We start from the raw sequence: 18,992 nt of genomic DNA, 5'->3' as shown, positions 1-18,992 counted from the left end.
GAACGTGCAAGCACACCCACAATTTTTGGCACAGGAACCCCAAAAAGAGTAGCCACCACTGTTATACATGGACAAAGTAGTCCTTGCCTTACGACTGTAACGGAGCCTGCCCATTGCAGTTCATCAGTTGTGATAGTCATAAAATGGGACATCCACATGACCGATTTCATGGGAGGATTGTGTTGTTTTTTTTCTGGCGATGGTCATTATGTGAATCTCTGGTTGTTAACTGAAACATGCAATCGTTATGTAAATCCACCCTCCCCCACTGATAGTCAGAACCCATCTGGGACAGGACACAAACTGCCAGTTTCGCTGTCGTGACCCTGGGGACGATGAAACGGTTCTGAGTGCGAGGAAAAGTCATAAGTCACTTTTCGGGCGTGCTGTTGTAACTTGGAGCAGTTGCGAAAACTAATGGTTGCAACTCAAGGACTATCAATGGTGCAAGTGCCAGGAACGAGGAGCAGAGCGGTGCCCACCTGCATACCAATCCTGGACATTAGTTTTTTTTTACCCAAAGCAAATTTGTTGCTTCTCTTTAAGTGGGGGAGGGAGAAGGGGGAACCTAGAAGCTGAGATTAAAAACCACACAGATCATTGCAGAAAGCGGTAATTGTGTCATCCTGACGCACCTCTCTCCGTCGCGATGCCCAGCAGCTTTGCTTAATCTTCCAAACCACAGCAGCCACTAGAAGCAGAGACAAGAAGCAGCTGAAAAGGAAGGAAGGGAAGAGAAATAAATTCTGTGAGCTGTCCTTGCCTGGCTTCAATCTTAGATACATCAAAACTGACCCCTTCCTGCCAAAAAAAAATTGCATTGTAGCTTTCATGCCTAAGGCGGGACTAGAACTCCCATCTCCTGGTGATTGGCCCAAAGTCACCCAGCTGGCTTTCATGCCTAAGGCGGACTATAACTCACCATCTCCTGGTGATTGGCCCAAAGTCACCCAGCTGGCTTTCATGCCTAAGGCGGGACTAGAATTCCCCATCTCCTGGTGATTGGCCCAAAGTCACCCAGCTGGCTTTCATGCCTAAAGCGGGACTAGAACTCACCATCTCCTGGTGATTGGCCCAAAGTCACCCAGCTGGCTTTCATGTCTAAGGCGGGACTAGAACTCAGTTTCCCATTTTGTAACCTGTTGCCTTAACCATTAGACCAAACGGGCTCTTTGACTGCAACTGACCTCATTGGGGAAACAGAACTAAATATGTGAAAATACACACACACACACACACACACACACACACACACACACACAGTGGAGGAGGGACTAAAATGATGAGGATTTCTCCTGCTTCCTTTTTAAAAAACAAAAACAAAACCTCAGGTAATGTCTTCTTTGGAACACCTATGAAACTAGAAAATGAAACTAGAAGATGAACAGTGCCTATATTATTGATTTATTCACCGCCGGAGATTTATCCGGCAGCTCATTTCCCAAGACGCAGAGCAGATTCTAGGCAAATGTTATCATTAATTGTCATTTAGGAAAAAATAAGAAGGAAACAAGCAAGATGTCTCTGATCCCCCATTTTTCAGACGGAAACATGTTGCGAGGACCGTGAGAGGCTGGAAACCGGCCGACCCACAAACCTGGTTTGGATCTGAGCTCTTTATTTAAGGCTTTTTATCAGAAGAACCACAGTGGGCGCTGATTTTACAAAAGCGCTCTTATCATTTTTCTCCAAGAAAGGAAGGAAGGCTCTTAATAGTTTTTGTAACCAATATTCCCCCCGACTTCCAAATCTTATGGCCATTCTTTTGGATCCAACTGCCTACAACAGGAGTCCCCAAACTTGGCCACTTTAAGACTGGTGGACTTCAACTCCCAGCAAAGCTGGCTGAGGAATTCTGGGAGTTGAAATCCACAAAGTGGCCAAGTTTGGGGACCTCTGACCTACAAGGATGGACAACCAACAACTGGAAAACTCCACTGGTTCCCATCTCAAAGCCATTCCAGAGAGGACCCCCCGAACAACCTTGAGGAGGCAACGGCTACGGATCCATCCGAGAGGAAAATCACATTATATGCTCGGGTGTCGTTTCATCGCTGAGCCAAGGAAAAGGTAAGTTTATTAATAAGGAAAGGGCATAAGCCTACTGATTCAGGATCCTGAAACTTAGCTTCCTTAAACATATTACTACGTAGTTCTATTGTTCCCTTTCAAGACTTCACACCTATCAAAATCTATCTATCTATCCATCAATCCATCCATCTTGGCCTGTTCGGGTTTTCTCCCATGTAAGATTAAGAGCACGTTGCCAAGATGGTCTCAATCTTACACGGGAAAAGACCCGAACACGCCAAGACCTGCGTATATATATATATATATATATATATATATATATATATGTATGTATATATACATACATATACATACACATATACACACACACACACATGTTTTCTGAGGTTTTCATGGTATTTATGTGGATCTTTGGTTGTTCGGTTTTTAATCTTACGCGGGAGAAAACCCGAACAACCAAAGATAGATAGATAGATAGATAGATAGATAGATAGATAGATAGATAGATATATCTGTGCGTCCCTATATGCCAATGCAACTTCAGAGGCATTTAAAAAATTTTCACGTGGTCACCTTGGGAAAATTAATTGCCCACCCCATGATATAATAAGAATAAAAATAATTTGGTGTATCGCTACTGTACCTGAAAAACGTGACAAAGAACTGCACCAGATCCATAAAGTTACTGTGCTGTGAAAATGCAATCTGTAAAAAAAGAAAAACCGACATTAACGATTGCGATTGCAATTATAATTCTGGCTGATGCCAACCCTTAAATCTTTGCTCAGAGATTTTAATAATCAACGGTTTTGCATTAAGTCCCAAACAAGCTTATAGCACATAAACCAGCCTACTTCCTCCAAATTGTCACAGAATAGCAGCACTCTAGACACCTATGGAAATAAATGGAAATACGCTCTTAAACACGACGGTTCTGAAGAAATCTGGCCCCTAATAACATAACATAAATATAACATAATCACAACACAACACAACATAAAACACAACATAAATATTAACATAAACATAACATTCAATGAATAATATACTTTATCCTCACCCTGCTGATCGTTTTATACATAATCACGGCAGCAAAAATGCCTAATGCAGGTAGTCTTTGACTTACAACTGTCCATTTAGTGACGGTTCAAAGTTACAACGGCACTGAAAAAAAGGACCTTTTTTCACACTTACGACCGTGGCAGCCTCCTCCTGGTCACCTGATCAAAATTCAGCCACTTGGCAACTGACTCCTATTTATGATGGATCCAGTCACAACTGAGTCAAGAGGGAAGCCAGATGTTTTAACGGTCGTAAGTATAAAAAAACGATCCCAAGTTTCTTTCTTCGGCGTCACGGTACATTCAAACGGTCACTAAATGAACATGTTGTAAGTTGAGGCCCACCCTGCGATCTTCAAGTGTACCTCCATTATTTCCCATTATTCAAGAGCGGGCCGTTGTTGTTCTAAAACCATATTTCGCTACTCCACATTTCATTCCTCTATTGTCAAGACCGATTAATCCCCACAGCAACTAAAAAGACATAAATATCATCCACACAGGTCATTATTTTAAACACACATGCGCACACACACACACACACACACAGAGATGAAAATACAATCAATGGAAGACAAGCATTGTTTAAAAGAGGCGCAAACCGAAAAGAAGGATGAAAGGGAAACGTAAACATGTCACGGAGATAAAAACCTTAAGGACAGCAGCAGAAATAAGAGAGGATTAAAAGGTCCTTGGGAATTAAAAAAAAAAAAGGAAGAAAGAAAGAAAGAAAGGCTCGGCTGCCAATCTTGTTGCTTTGGGTAAACTCCGCTCTCCCTGCAGGACTAGGGCTTTATTTATTTAAAATACTTTTAGATCGTGCGCCGACAGTTGGATCTCGTAGCAAAAACGAGAGAGGAAAAAACCAAGCAGAATTAGCTGTATGTATGTATGTATGTGCTGTAAACACACGTGTTTTTTTTAAAAAAAAAAAGTAGCACTAACAGCAAGGCCAGCTGGGATCAAAGAGAGGATTGCACGGTCCCTGGGAATGGTCCACCAGCCATCTTGGCATCGGAAGGCAGCCAGAGTGCCGTGGACGATGGAGCCTGCCTTCCTCTCTTGCGGGCTTTTGCCATCTCCTTGCAAGAGGAGGCCAGGGTGAGACCCTCTTTGGTGTCTACTAACGGAGCCAACAGGGCAACCAAGAGGAATGCCCATCTGCCAGTGTTAGGGAGGCCAAAATGGATTTCTCAGGCTCTCTGTGAGATGTTTCCAACAAAATGAAGATCTCCAACCTTGTTCCGTTTCCAGCTGATGTCCTTTTTCATACATACCATATATCCTCTAATCGTCTCTCTCACAACTCATCTACCTATCCAACTATCACCTTTCTCTCTGTCTGTCCATCATCTATCTCCATTGACTGACTGTCTACCCCTTCCTTCCTCTTTATACCTATGCATCTGCCCATTCATTTATCCACCAAATAATCCCCATCCATATCTATCTATCTATCTACCTACCTACCTATCATCTACCTACTCTCTCCCATCCATCCATCTCTCTCTCTCTCTCTCTCTATCTATCTATCTATCCACTCCCATCCATCCATCCATCTCTTCATCTCTTCCTATCTATCTATCTATCTATCTATCTATCTATCTATCTATCTAGCTATCTAGCTATCTATCTACCTACTTACCTACCTATCTATCATCTACCTACTCTCTCCCATCCATCCATCCATCCATCCCTATCTATCTATCTATCTATCTATCTACCTACCTATCTATCATCTACCTACTCTCTCCCATCCATCTCTATCTATCTATCCTCTCCCATCCATCCATCCATCTCTTCATCCCTTCCTATCTATCTATCTATCTACTCTCTCCCATCCATCTATCTATCTATCTATCTATCTATCTATCTATCTATCTATCTACCTACTTACCTAACTATCTATCATCTACCTACTCTCTCCCATCCATATCTATCTATCTATCTATCTATCTATCTATCTATCTATCTATCTATCTATCTATCTATCTATCTATCTATTTATCCTCTCCCATCCATCCATCCATCCATCCATCCATCCATCCATCTCTTCATCCCTTCCTATCTATCTATCTATCTATCTATCTATCTATCTATCTATCTATCTATCTATCTATCTATCTCTCCATCTCTCCTTCCATCCATTTATCCACCCAACCATCCATTCTTCCATCCCAAGAACTCATTCTTTAAATCTCCCTCTCTCTCTCCCCTCTCTCTCTCTCTCTCAACTTTGGGAGAGGTCCCACTTGCCTGAGCTCCCGGGGCAGAAGCCGAGTGGAAGGGACGAGGCCCAGGTTAAAACTTCTGCTAGCAGAAGCGGACACAAAGGCCCCGAAGAGGAACTCCGGGCTGGCCCCTCCTGCAACCGACGTGTGTAAATAGATTTTGATGTCAATTTACAGGAAGAGAAGCAATAACCTGCCCCACCAACCACAGAGCGGAGAGCCTGCTGGCTGTGCGAGTTATTAGCCGGGCACACGTGTCGTGTATCCCGTTTCATCAAATGAAGAGAGCAAAGCCGACGTTTTTGTCGCTGGCAATACAGAAAAGGCTTCCAGGATTTTCTGGTCCCTATTTTGGAAAAATTGGAAGGTGTGCAAACAAATTAACGTAACCGGCAAAAGTGCACAGAAACTGACAAGGTGGGAAACGCAGAAGGGAGGCGCAGTAGGAGGAGGGAGAGGGAGGTGGAAAAGGGAGGAGGAAAAGAAGGGGAAGAGGAAAAGGGGGGAAGGAGGAAGAGGTAGGAGAGGAGGAGGAGGAGGAAAAAGGAAGAGAGGGAGGAGAGGAGAGGAGGCGGAAGAGGGGAGGGGAGGAAAAGGGAGGAAGGGAAGAGGAAGAGAAGAAGGTGGAGAGGGAGGAGAAAGGAGGAGCAGGAGGAGGATGGACAGGGAGGTGGAAAAGGAGGGAAGGAGAAAGAGGTAGGAAAGGAGGAGGAAAAAGGAGGAGAGGGAGAGAGGAGAGTAGGAGGAAGAGGGGGAGGAGGAAGAAAAGGGAAGAGGGGGAGGAGGAGGAAAAGGGAGGAGGGGGAAGAGGGAGGAGAAAGGAGGAGGAGGAAAAAGGAGGAGGAATGGGAGTCAGGTCAGCATCAGGGCAGCCTGGGAGCTCCGAGGAGGAAGAAGGAATGGAACTGGCGGAAAGAGAAAGAGAGAGAGTAGAGAGAGGGGGGAGAGAGTAGAGAGAGAGAGGAGAGAGTAGAGAGAGGGGGGAGAGAGTAGAGAGAGAGAGAGAGAGAGAGGCGGAGCCTGAACCACCCATCAGCCCTCAGATGGAGAGTCAACAGCCCCCAGGTCTGGAAATGGCTGATGAAGAAGAGGAGGAACACCTGGGTCCAGTGCCCGACACGCAGATGCACAGAAGGCAGAAGAGAGGAGAGCAGTGGAAATCTATGGGCCGGTCCTTGGGACGGAAGAGCCGCCGCTGCTAGCGAAGCCCCACCCGAGCTCTGGGGATCAAAGGCAGAGGGCGGAGGCGAATAGGGGTGGCAGACTTGTCAGCCTGCAGTGAGGAAGAAACTGTTTTGCCGGAGCTGCCGGCACTCCTAATAAAGGAATCATTGATTTAAAAAACAGAGGTTTTCTCGTGTCTGGGGAGCTGGGTCAGAACAGTTAGTCCTTGACTTACAACAGTTCATTTAGTGACCTTTCAAAATTACAAAGCCACTGAAAAAAGGGACTTATGACCGTTTTTCGCCCTTACGACTGACGCAGCATCCACCATTCAGCCACTTGGCAATTGACTCATATTTATGACAGTCACAGCATCACGCGATCCCCTTTTGCGACCTTCCGACGAGCAATGCCAACTGTGTGTGTGTGTGGGGGGGGAGTCAGAGTCACATAACGACCGTGTTCCGAACTTGACAACTGCAACGATTCCTTTAACAACGGTGGCAAGAACTGTTGTAAAATGGAGCCAAACTCACTCAACAAACCTCTCACTTAGGAACAGAAATTCGGGGCTCAGCTATTGCGGTCATGGAGCCGAGGATTGGCGGATCTCCAAATCTACCCTTTCAAAAGAAATCCGTGAATCCCATCTCCGTAAAATGCCAACCGCCGCTCTTCCTCGCGCAGGTCACCGCAGGAAGCCAAACAAACCAGAAAAGCTGGGAAAACATTTGATCGGGAACGAGAGCAGCCACTGCCGTTCGTTCCCAAGGCTGCTAAGCCCCAAAGCGAACGCTTAAATCGTTTTTCCTCCACTGAGTTGGCTCGGCGTGTAAAAAAAATGTGCACTGGGGGTTTCTAGCGACAGCCGCAGGGAACGATTCCCACCAGGAGACCCTCAAAAGAATCACCTACTGTATTCCTCTTCGGCTGCATACCTAAATAAAGAAGTAAAATCAATAAAACTTAAGTAAATGAAATAAAACTGAAATCTATCTTCTATATAAATAAAAGCGAAAGACACCCCCCCACACACCCATGGATCATCACAAAATCTTCAGAACCGTAAAGGCCACAACCTTGAAATTTGGCCTGTAGGTTCCTCTTGGCTTCTAGGGGCTCACTAAGAAAGGATTTGTCAATCCTTTAGCATTTAGAGCACTTCCTACATTATTATTATTATTATTATTATTATTATTATTATTATTATTATTATTATTATTATTATTATTATTATTATCACACTCTGACGCTAAGGAGTTCTATTCCTTCTCTCCACCTGGAAAGAAATCTCTTCCAAAGGCGAAACACAAGCAAAGGAGTTTCACTTTCACAGCAGCCACCAGTTTTAGTCCAGAACAGTTGAGCTAAGCCACGCCCAGGTTCCTTGCTGTCTCCTCCTTGCTCATACAGCAAACACTGTCTCAGTTTCCAAACAGCCCTCAACTCTCTCACACACTGACGGGACGCTAGCCAAATGAATACTGATGGATGCTGGCAGGCAGAGGCAGAATTTTTTCCCCCTTCTTTTCCTCCCCCAAAACTAAACCCAACTACGTAATTTCGTAGCAAAGCACGGGGATCGAGCTAGTAAATAATAATTTTTACAAAAGGAGTCCCAAAACGTTCCAAACCGTGCCTTGGTGCGCGTTGCAATATCTGCGACATCTCCGGCGATATTTGCAAGAAACTTTGAAGTTAGTCCTCGGCTTACGACCCACAATTTACCGTAAAATTTCTATGGCTGCATCGTGTTGCTACCATCGTACCACCTTTCCTGCCACGCTTATTAAGTGAATCCCGGGGCCATCCATCAGCCCTCGGATGGAGAGTCAACAGCCCCCAGGTCTGGAGGTGGCGGATGAGGAAGAGGAGGAACAGCCGGGCCCAGTGCCTGACGCGCAGATGCGCAGAAGGCAGAGAGGAGAGGAGAGCCATGGACATCTATGGGCCGGTCCTCGGGACGGAAGAGCCACCGCCGCTAGCTAAAAGAACCCACCCGAGCTCTGGGGATCCAAGGCAGCGGGCGGAGGCGAATAGGTGTGGCAAACCTCTGCGCTGAGAGAGAAACCTTTTTGCCGCTGCTTCTGGCGCTCCTAATAAAGGCGTCTTTTGAGTTCAGGTGGGAGGGTTTGTTGTGTTTGAGGAGCTGGGTCAAACACACTCACACACAATGCTGCAGACCATCGTTGAGATGGGAGGCAGATTGAAGAGAACGAATGGATCACTGGGGGCAGGGCCATGTTCTTAGTAGCGGCCGTGTTGAGGGGGTCAGTTTGTCACTAATCAGGGCAAAAGCAACCTCAGCCTGCAAGCGGTTTGCCTTCGCTCCCTGTTCAAAAATGGCTTTCCTGGCTTCTGAACTCCCCGGACAAAGCGTGCGTAATGAACCAAGGTCCAGCGCTGAATTTTCACTTGCCTCGTTCCTTGCCAAATCCCCCTTTTTTTCCCTTCTCCTGGCAGCGAGGAGCAGCAACCTACCCATAAACGAGGGTTGCCCTGTGACTTTGGGTTAGAAACCATCAGGAGATCCTCCGGAAGGCTCTGGATAAGGTCCTGCAGTCCTGAAGGGTAGCAGGATGCCTCCATGAACATCCAACTAAGCAGTCGGGAGCCATGGGGAACGTCCTTTAAATCAGTGGTCCCCAACCTTTTTTGTGCCGCGGCCCGGTACCGGCATCACAAAATCATCCGCGGCCCGGTACCAGCATCAGCACGCATGGCAAGGCGAGCCGAGCGACCGGCCAGCCAGCCGTCCCCCGCTTCTCCCCGCCACCTTCAACTCCTCCTTTGTACCTGTGTCGATGGGCTTTGCGACGGCTTCGGGACGGTCGCTCGGCTCGCCTTGCCTTGGGTGCTGAAAGAATCCTCGCGCCTTAGTTTTGTTCGAAGCTGCCCCCCCCCTTGATAAAACTAAGGCGCGAGGATTCCTTCAGGACCCAAACGCCGCTTTCTACCCAGAAAAGCTCACCGGAAGCACTTTTTCATCAAAACAAGATGGCGGCGCCCAGCAAACCGGCGGCCCGGTAGAAATTGTTCCACGGACCGATACCGGTCCCTGGACCGGAGGTTGGGGACCCCTGCTTTAAATGCACAACATCCGGACAGACTTAACCATAGTTTTCAAACTGCGGGGGAGGGGGGGGGGCTTGTGTCCATCCAAACATGCCAGAGAAATTTTGGAAGCCCCAGCACTCTGATACATCCGCTATCAACAGGCACGTCAAGATAAAGGGCATCTACACAATCTGCAAAAGAGACAAGGAACAAGCCAAAACGGGAACCAACAGATCAAAACCTCTCCCTGTCACCAATCAAATACCCAGATGAGTATCGATTCACACCAAGATTAAACTCAGACCAACGATCAAGAGTAAAACAATAACCCAATCAAGGAAACTGCCAGGCAGGTCAAAAGTAAACCACCCAACGAAGAACCACCAAAACCGACAGGGCCAGCCGCCAGAATGTAAACTGAGAGCAAACTCCGTTCCCTTCTAGCCCTGATGATGTTACTTAGTTGGGTCATGAAACATCCCCAAGAAAACGACCAAGCTCAGACAGCACCAAGGACCTCGCAGTTCTCTTCCTCCTCCTTCTTCCCACACTCCTCCTCCTCCTCCTCCTCTCTGCAACCTCCCCACCCCAGCACTGATGATGGGACCTAGCTGGTTCATGAAACATCTCCAAGAAAACCATGACCAATGTCAGAGACTACAACCAACCCCACATATTTCAATCCCAAGCTACAAATATTTTCCTTTCTTGGAACAAAAGCCCTGTGCTAGCTCTCATTTTGCCGGTGGTGAAATCTTCAATTCCCCCTCCTCCTCTGCAGACCACACTGCCTTTTAGCACTGATGATATTACCTAGTGGGCTCGTATAATCTCTGCAAGAAAATCACCAAGCTCAGAGACCACAACCAACCCCACATACATATTTCAATCCCGAGCTACAAATATTTTCCCTTTCTTGGTACAAAAGCCCTGTGCTAGCTCTCGTTTTGCCGGTGATGAAATCTTCCTTCCAATTATTACTTTTTTTAATTAGTCTATCCAAATGTAAAATACGAAAGACAAACAGAGTGGAAAAGCAGGGGAAGGAGAGGAGAAACGAGGAAGAGGAAAAGGTCAAAGGAGAAGAAGAAAAACCCAGAAACGCGCTGACTTCCGATTATTATTTTTTTTATCACAGCAGAATAAGGCAAATAACTTCAGCCTCAAACTTTTTGACGGTTGCACTGGAGATGGAATCTGCAGAGGAACACAAAGGATAATTTCCCTGTTGGAATTGTGCCGCGAGGCCGCCATCTAGTTTGGGGTGATAAGCGCGGGGACTGTGTATTCCGAGGGGCCTTTGATTGATTGCCGTTGTCTTTTTGATGGATAGGTCTCTGCTTCTGTGCATGGATAATCCGCTGCCGAGTGGCTTCTGCCTACGGTGATATTAGTTTACCCTGGTGCGGCTGTAGCTCTAAACTCATTTGGAGATGCTCAGCTGGGCTTTATGGTTTTGCCGCAGAGAGCTTTTGGTAGAGACCTCAGGAGGAGAGGAGATCAAACAAAGAACTATTTAAGGAACTGGGGGATGTGGAGGAAGTCGAGAACTTTAGGACACGTACATCGAGTACGATTCCCACGCGAAAGCAAGGCTAGGATGTGATTGCAAAACTAGAAGCAAGTAACGGCCGAGGTTAAAGCCTCCTTCTCGGTACCGATACAAGAAAGTGTCTGTAGGTCAGGGTTTAGCTGGGGTGGCCTTGGTGCTCTCTGAGCTTGGCTGAGTTCTCACAGACGTTTGATGACCCAACTAGGGAACATCCTCAGTGCTAGATGAGGGTGGGGTGAGGAGGAGGACGACGACTGTGGGGGTCCCTGGTGCTCTCTGAGCTTGGTGGCTTTCTGGCAGATGTTTCATGACCCAACTAAGTAATGTCCTCAGTGCTCGAAGGGAGGAAGGTTATAAGGAGGGAGGAGGAGGAGGAGGAGGAGGAGGAGGAGGAGGAGGAGGAGGAGGAGGAGGAGAACTGTGAGGTCCACGGTGTCCTCTGAACTTGGTGGTTTTCTTGTAGACGTTTCATGACCCAAGTAGGGAACATCATCAGTGCTAGAAGGAAGGGAGGTTATAGGGAGGAGGAGGGGGAGGAGGAGGAGGAGGAGGGGGAGAACTGTGGGGTCCTTGATGCTCTCTGAGCTTGGTGGTTTTCTTGCAGACGTTTCATGACCCAAGAAGGGAACATCATCAGTGCTAGATGAGGGTGGGGTGAGGAGAAGGAGGACAAAAACGACTGTGGGGTCCTAGGTTCTCTCTGAGCTTGGTGGTTTTCTTGGAGATGTTTCATTACCCAACTAGGGAACATCATCAGTGCTATAAGGGAGGAACTTCAGAAGTCTGGCTCGAGATTCATGATTTAAATGGGGGTGACTGCTGGAAACCTGACACTGAGCTTGAAAACCAGGATATAAAACACGGAATAGAGCCGGGGTGGGCAGGTGGGACCAACAGCTGATCCTCGGAGCTACCAGTTACCCTGAACCTGGATGATGAAGAATCTCCACAAATGTTGGTTTTTTTCTTCCCGATCGCCATCAATTTGGCCCAGTCAAGACGGAAAGCCAGGGTCTGGACTGCAGGTCAAATGACACAACCACACAAGATGCCTCCTCGTGGACCATGGCAGGAGATGTGCATGAAGCTCAACGTGATGACCCAGAGTACATCAGAAATATAACAAAATCCAAAACGTAACTAAAAGTCCTTTAATGCCTTCAACTTGGCTTCACTGTCTAATTGTTCACGGTGGAGGAGTAAACTATTTTCGAAATAACATTTCAAAGGCAAGAAACGCACTTCGCATTCAAAGAGCCGATAACGAAGCAAAAGCCAAAAACAAACCGCGATGAATAAAGTTCCTCGACAGACCAGGATAGATAATCGCCAACTTCAGGAAGATAACCAGGGACAGACAGTTGGAAGAACGCCAACCAAGATAAACCTTCTTTAGAAATAAAACACTAATTTGTCTCCAGAGTCTGTTAGCACGCAGGTCCAACCTTTTATCCAGTTCTCACAGCTGCAGCCCATGAAGGGGATCAAGGCCCTTTCCTCCCCCATAGACCACACCATTTACTTCTCTCCCTGATCCTCTCCTCCCTGCATGCCCTAGGATGGAGAGGGGATGGGCCTGGGTCCTCCTCTGACTGCCCAGCCGGCCTCTGCCCTTCCCCAGCCTCCTCCACCACCTCTGGAGCCACACTTCCACTCCCTGTCGGCTGTTCCTCCTCTTCCTCAGAGTCCGACTCCACCAGGGGCATGACACTTAAGCTGACAATGAAGTCAAGGCAGATCTAGGCTAAGAGGTGGCCAGTTGGCCTTATCTGGCCACCTTTGGAGATTGAACTGAAGAAACTTCTTGGATGAGAAGGGAAACGTCTTCAACGAAAGTCCAGTCGCCTTTCGAAAAACCACCGTCAACTCAAAAATATTTCTCTGGTCTTTGAGAGTTGTCAGCAGAAAGGGAGTCGGGGGGAGTAATGCATACCTTAGATCGGTGGTGGCTAACCTTTGGGGGCTCCTGTGCCAAAAATTGCACGCTCGCGTGCCAGCACTCTTGCGTGGCAGCACATAGAAGGCAATATGCATGAGGGGGGCCCACACCCCATGCGCATGCCTGCACCATTCCCCCCCTCACTGCCCCCTTACCTGCACTGTGCCTCCCAGCTGATTTTCGGTGCCTTTGAGGCCTTTTTTTTGGCTTCCCAGAAGCTGGAGGAAGCCTCTGCAGCCTTTGGAGGCCGAAAAATGGGCCCATTTCATCACTTCTAGTATTTCCGGAAATACAGGAAGTGATGAAACAGGCCTGTTTTTTGGCCTCCAAAGGCTGCAGAGGCTTCCCTTGAGCCCCTGGGAAGCCAAAAAAGGCCTCCAACAGGCCAAAAATCAGCTGGAAGGCACACACATGCGTAGTAGGTTTGCCTGGGGCTTGTGTGCCTGCAGAAATGGCTCTGCGTGCCACCTGTGGCATGCATGCCATAGGTTCATCGTCACGGCCTTAGATAATTGCTAGGCGGCCGAAGCTTCTGGCGCTCAAGAGTATTACTGGAGAGCATGATTGAGGACTCTTGGCTATGGATGTGTCCCATTGGAGAATATACATCCAGGGGGTGGGGGGAAGAGCAAGGGTCAAGGGGGAAATGAATTGACGTGTCTCAGTGTCGGCTGCACCCAGGTAATGCCAACATGGTCACTCTTAATAAATGAATTTTTTTAAAACTCTGAGAGACACGGCTAGAGACTCATGATTCAAACTGTGGGGGAAGGGTTTGTCGGAGCCCTGACAACCACTTTCGGGGACCTTCCTGACTTTGAGAAGGGAGGAATTTAGTGAACGGAGAAGAACTCCAGGAAACTGAGAGGCCGCGAGGCTACGCAGATGCCGTTTAAACCGAACCCACCCACCCTTTTTTTTTGAACAGATGGTTCAAAAATGGTTGGTGGGAACAGATGGTTCGCTGCAAAGTTCCTTGAAGGAAGATGTTGCCCAGGAGGAGAGCTCATTGTTCCTCGATGCATTTGCCAAAAAAGGTTCGTTAACTACGGATCCCCAGGTATTTGCCTTATCGAGGCAACTCACAATAAAAGAGAGACGGCATCGCGGCTCTGTTACAAACCGGGTTTCTTTTTTTAAAAAAAATAAATAAAACACGTTGGGAAGAAAGGAATAATCTCAGATTAGGCTCCAGAAGGGAGTTAGCTCACCCAGCCTTCTCGCCAGGAGGTCTCCAAGATGGTGAGGGCCAACGGAGATACGACGTGTGTTGTGTTTCGCATGCGTGTGGCTCCAGGGACGGGTCGGGGGGAGAAAACTCTAAATGGGATTAAAACTCATGCTGTCCTAGTGTCAGCTCATAAAACATTCCTAGGCCTATTTTAGCAGTTGTCATAGAAAAGGGGTGTGGGGGAGGAAGGAAATGTGGAAGGGTCGTGCAGCAGGTTGGAAGCGAAAGTACATTCCAACTCTTTATCTTTAAAAGATTGTAACTCAACTACCAGAGCTTTTGCCCAGGAATATATTTAATTGGAGAACGTGATTGATGACCCCCAGCCTGTGAACGTGCTCAATTGGAGAATCTGATTTATGACCCACCCAGGGGGAAGAGGGGGAAACAGGGTCCCAGGGGACTGTAAATGAAGTATGCCAGAGTTGGCTTCACGCAGGGCAGTGCCAGTGTGTCACTTCTAATAAATCCTTTGACGTTTTTTGAAGTTTGGCTCGAGAATCATGACTTCATTAGAGCGATTGCTGGAATCTTGACACCTAGAAGGAGAACAGTCTTACAAGCAGCCTGACCCTAAATCACAGTTGTATTTGCACATTGTACCATTGTGATTTGCACATGAAGCTGTTGTTAGGTGGGCAATTACAGGTGCAGGTAATCCTCGACTTACGACCATTCAGTGTCCGTTCGAAGTTATGACGGCACCGAGAAAAGTGGTTCATGACCGTTTTTCACCCTTACAAACGTTGCAGCGTCCCCCGTGGTCATGTGATCAAAATTTCGGAACTTAGCAACCGACTCATATTTATGACGGTCACGGTATCCAGGGGTCACATGATCCCCTTTTGCAACTTTCTGTTGTGGTTCGCCAGACAGCAGCTATGGACGGCTGAGGTCTCGGAGAGCGAGGACTCAGATGAGGGGCCTGCATGTGACGCAGGGATGGGGCCAGGACCATCAGGGAGCGGAATGCAGCCTTCGGAGATTGTGGAGGCTGGCAGCAGTGATGAAGAGGACCCCGAGGAGCCTGTGCCCAGGGAGCATGCACGCAGGGCTGCTCGAAGGAAAGAGCAGCTGCAGCAGCACGGGCGACTCGGGAGTAAGGCTACAAGGTGGTGGCTCCTCCCTTAAGGGATAAAAGCCAGCCCTCAGAGGTGGGATTCTTTGCAGGAAGCAAAGAAGTTCTTGCACTTCAAGCCTTGTGGAAGTTCAGACTATCTTGGTTTGTGTTTGGGGACTTTTTGTGTTTGAAATATTTCTTGGTATCTTTATCTCGTGTTCTTGGCAGCCTTGCACCATCTTGGCAAGGCTCGTTCTTATCAGAAACAGTTAGTTTGAAACAGCCTTTTAACCGGGAAGGAACAGAATTCATAAAGAATCATTCAAAGGTTTTTCTGTTACCTGTTTCGTGTTTTTTTCCTTGGAACAAGGTTTGGGTCAGAACACCTTCAGACAAGCAAAGTCAATGGGGAAGCCAGATTCACTTAACGACCGTGTTCCTAACTTAACCACGGCCGGGGTTCAGTTGACAACTGGGGCAAGAAAGGTCATAAAATGGGCAAAACTCACTTAACAACTGTCTTGCTTAGCCACAGAAACATCAGGCTCAATTATGGTCACAAATTGAGGACTACCTCTGTATTGTGACACTGCCTTTAATTTGCTGTTAAGCTGTGCCTTTTTTTTTTAAAGCAATATTTAGTTTTTCTTCTACATGAGACCCTCCCAGTTTTTGTTTTAAAGTGGGGAGGCTCTACTTTTATGCTCAATAAGAGTACCTGGGCTATTTCTACCTCAGCCTATAATTTTAGCAACATGCAAGATGGGCAATACAAAAGATTATTTTTTTTTCCTCCCCTCTTCAAAATAACATCTGAGGAATATAATTACGGAGCTTTCATCTGCCAGACAAAGCTAGTAAAAAAATTTTTTTTTAAAAAAAAAGCACATCCTGTTTACAGATTACATTTTTAATAAGTTGTTGTTGAGGCGGCTAATTACATCATTCAAAACGCTCGGCGTCAAGCCGGTTTTCGGCAAAACGAAGTGCCATCACCGGGCAAAACGTGTCTGACAAGCTGAATCCCACTGCAACTTCGGAGCTCGGTTTTCCAATTGATTGTGGCATGAATTTAATTCATCCAGGCCAAATCATAACACAGACTTGAAACAGCGATCTCGTCTCTTTAAGGCATCGCGTATCTCGGGCGTTAGCGAATAAGACACCTCTGTGATGGCTTTTGTGAGCCACGCTCATCGGGGTTTCCATGGGCAAAAATAATAATAATAATAATAATCAAAAAATTTTAATTCTTTCGACTTCTCAATTGATTTTAGGTCTTCCCTGTCTTTCTTTAGAAGGGGGAAATGGGGTGAATATCTTTGGTGTCCATTGGTGCTCTCTGAGCTTGGCTGTTTTCTTGCGAACGTTTCATGACCCAACTAGGTAATTAATATCACCGGTGCTAGAAGGGTGTGGGGATTGGGAGGAGGAGGAGGAGGAGGACGAGGAGGACGAGGAGGAGGACGAGGAGGAGGACGAGGACGAGGAGGAAGGAGGAGGACGAGGAGGAGGAGGAGGGAGTCCTTGATGCTCTCTGAGATTGGTAGTTTTCTGCAGACGTTTCATGACCCAACTAGGGAACATCATCAGTGCTATAAGGGAGGAAGGGGAAGAGGAGGAGGAGGAGGAGGAGGAGGAGGAGGAGGGGAGGAGGAGGAGGAGGAGGAGGAGGGATGGGGGTCCTTGATACTCTCTGAGATTGGTAGTTTTCTTGCAGACGTTTCATGACCCAACTAGGGAACATCATCAGTGCTATAAGGGAGGAAGGGGAAGAGGAGGAGGAGGAGGAGGAGGAGGAGGAAGGGGAAGAGGAGGAGGAGGAGGAGGGGGTCCTTGATGCTCTCTGAGATTGGTAGTTTTCTTGCAGACGTTTCATGACCCAACTTGGGAGCATCATCAGTGCTATAAGGGAGGAACGGGAAGAGGAGGAGGAGGAGGAGGAGGAGGAGGAGGAGAAGGAGGACTGTGGGGTCCTTGGTGCTCTGTGAGCTTGGCTGTTTTCTTGCAGATGTTTCATGACCCAACTAGGTAATACCATCAGTGCTAGAAGGGAGTGGGGATTGGGAAGAGGGTTTAACAATGGAAAATCTGCCCTCAATTATGATCATAAGTCCAGAACTACCTGCAAAAAAACCTCTGATGCCGAGATGAATTGGTCCTCGGGTGCAAAAGAAGACAAGGAGAACAAGCTAAAACCACCGATGGGTAATCCTTGAACTTACGGCCACAATTGGGTCCCAAATCTCTGCTGCTGAGTGAGACAGTGGTCAAGTGAGTTTGGCTGCCTCTTACCACCTTTCTTTCCGCAGCTATTAAAGAAAACATTGCCGTTCTTAAGTTTGTCACAGGGTTGTTTGAGGGAATCCCCCTTCCCCGCTTGTCAGAAGGTCACAGAAGGGGATCACGTGACCCCTGGGACACTGTGACCGTCATAAATGTGAGTCAGGAGCCAAGCATCTGACTTTTGATCACATGAACCATGAGGACACTGCGATAGTCGTAAGTGTGAAAAACGGTTAAAAAGTCGCTTTTTTCCCTTGCCGCTGTAACTTTGAACGCTCAATAAATGAATGGTTGTAAGTGGAGGACTTTACCTGTATAAGATTCAGCCGCTCAATCCCAACTGTCCTCTCTTAGATAATCAGAGTTGGAAAGAACTTTGTAGGTCATCTAGTCCAGTGGTCACCAACCAGTGGGCCGGGGACCACTGGTGGTCCTCAAGAAAAATTTGGTGGTTCACACATAAATGTCCCCCCCAAAGCAATTAATCCAGACTGCGCGGTCAATGAATACTTCAGCTTCAACCACAACAACACAAGAGCACACAATAGATACAAACTCAAGGTTAACCGCGCCAAACTTGATGGCCGGAAATACAACTTCAGCAACAGAGTGATGTATGTCTGGAATACTCTACCCGACTCTGTAGTTTCTTCCCCAAACCCCAAAAACTTTCACCTGAGACTATCTACTATTGACCTCACCCCTTTCCTAAGAGGTCTGTAGGGGGCGTGCATAAGCGCACCAACGTGCCTACCGTCCCTGTCCTATTGTTTCTTTTATATTTTTCTTATATGTGTCCATTTTGTGTATTCATAACTGTATATACTTATACCTATTATCTTGTAAGTGATTGACAAATGAAATAAATAAATAAATAAATAAAAAACCAAAACAAACTACAGTGAAGGAATTTCCACAACGGACCAGGATAAGTAATTACCAACTTCAAGGAGATAACAAGGCACGGTCTGTTGGAAGGATGCCAAACAAGATAACTTCAGCCCAAAATAAAACACACTTTGCTTCTAGCAACACTGTGTTGTAATCTTCTCTCTTATATACTATTCTCCCCAGCTGCAACCAATGAGGGCGATCATGGCCGCTTCCTCTCTCGTAAACCAAGTTGTTTCCTTCTCCGTTCCTCCCTGCGTGTCCTAGGATGAAGAGGGGATGGGCCTGGTTCTTCCTCTGACTGCCCAGCCGGCCTCTGCCCTTCCCCAGCCTCCTCCACAACCTCCGGAGCCACGACTCCACTCCCTGTCGGCTGTTCCTCCTCTCCCTCAGAGTCCGTCTCTACCAAGGGCATGACAGGTATAGGGTTTCCTCCCTGAGCAGGGGGTTGGACTAGACAACCTCCAAGGTCCCTTCCAACTCTGTTAT

At 47.2% G+C, this 18,992-nt stretch overlaps 1 protein-coding gene across 1 annotated transcript in view; it reads right to left on the bottom strand.

Moving 5' to 3' along the window:
• ATRN (attractin) overlaps positions 1-18,992 on the bottom strand; it is a 199,042-nt gene that overhangs the window by 41,508 nt on the left and 138,542 nt on the right. The window contains exons 25-26 of the mRNA XM_087935676.1: positions 2,675-2,736; positions 636-714 (exon numbers count right to left, since the gene is read on the bottom strand). Of these exons, the coding sequence (XP_087791802.1) occupies positions 636-714; positions 2,675-2,736 (141 nt within the window). The remainder of the gene's footprint in view (positions 1-635; positions 715-2,674; positions 2,737-18,992) is intronic.

This window comes from Pseudonaja textilis, chromosome 6, assembly GCF_049901715.1.
Source record: "Pseudonaja textilis isolate UNSWEBS1 chromosome 6, rPseTex1.2, whole genome shotgun sequence".
NCBI lineage: Eukaryota > Metazoa > Chordata > Lepidosauria > Squamata > Elapidae > Pseudonaja > Pseudonaja textilis.
The sequence above is the reverse complement of the archived record's forward strand: the minus strand, read 5'-3'. Positions and strand labels throughout refer to the sequence as shown.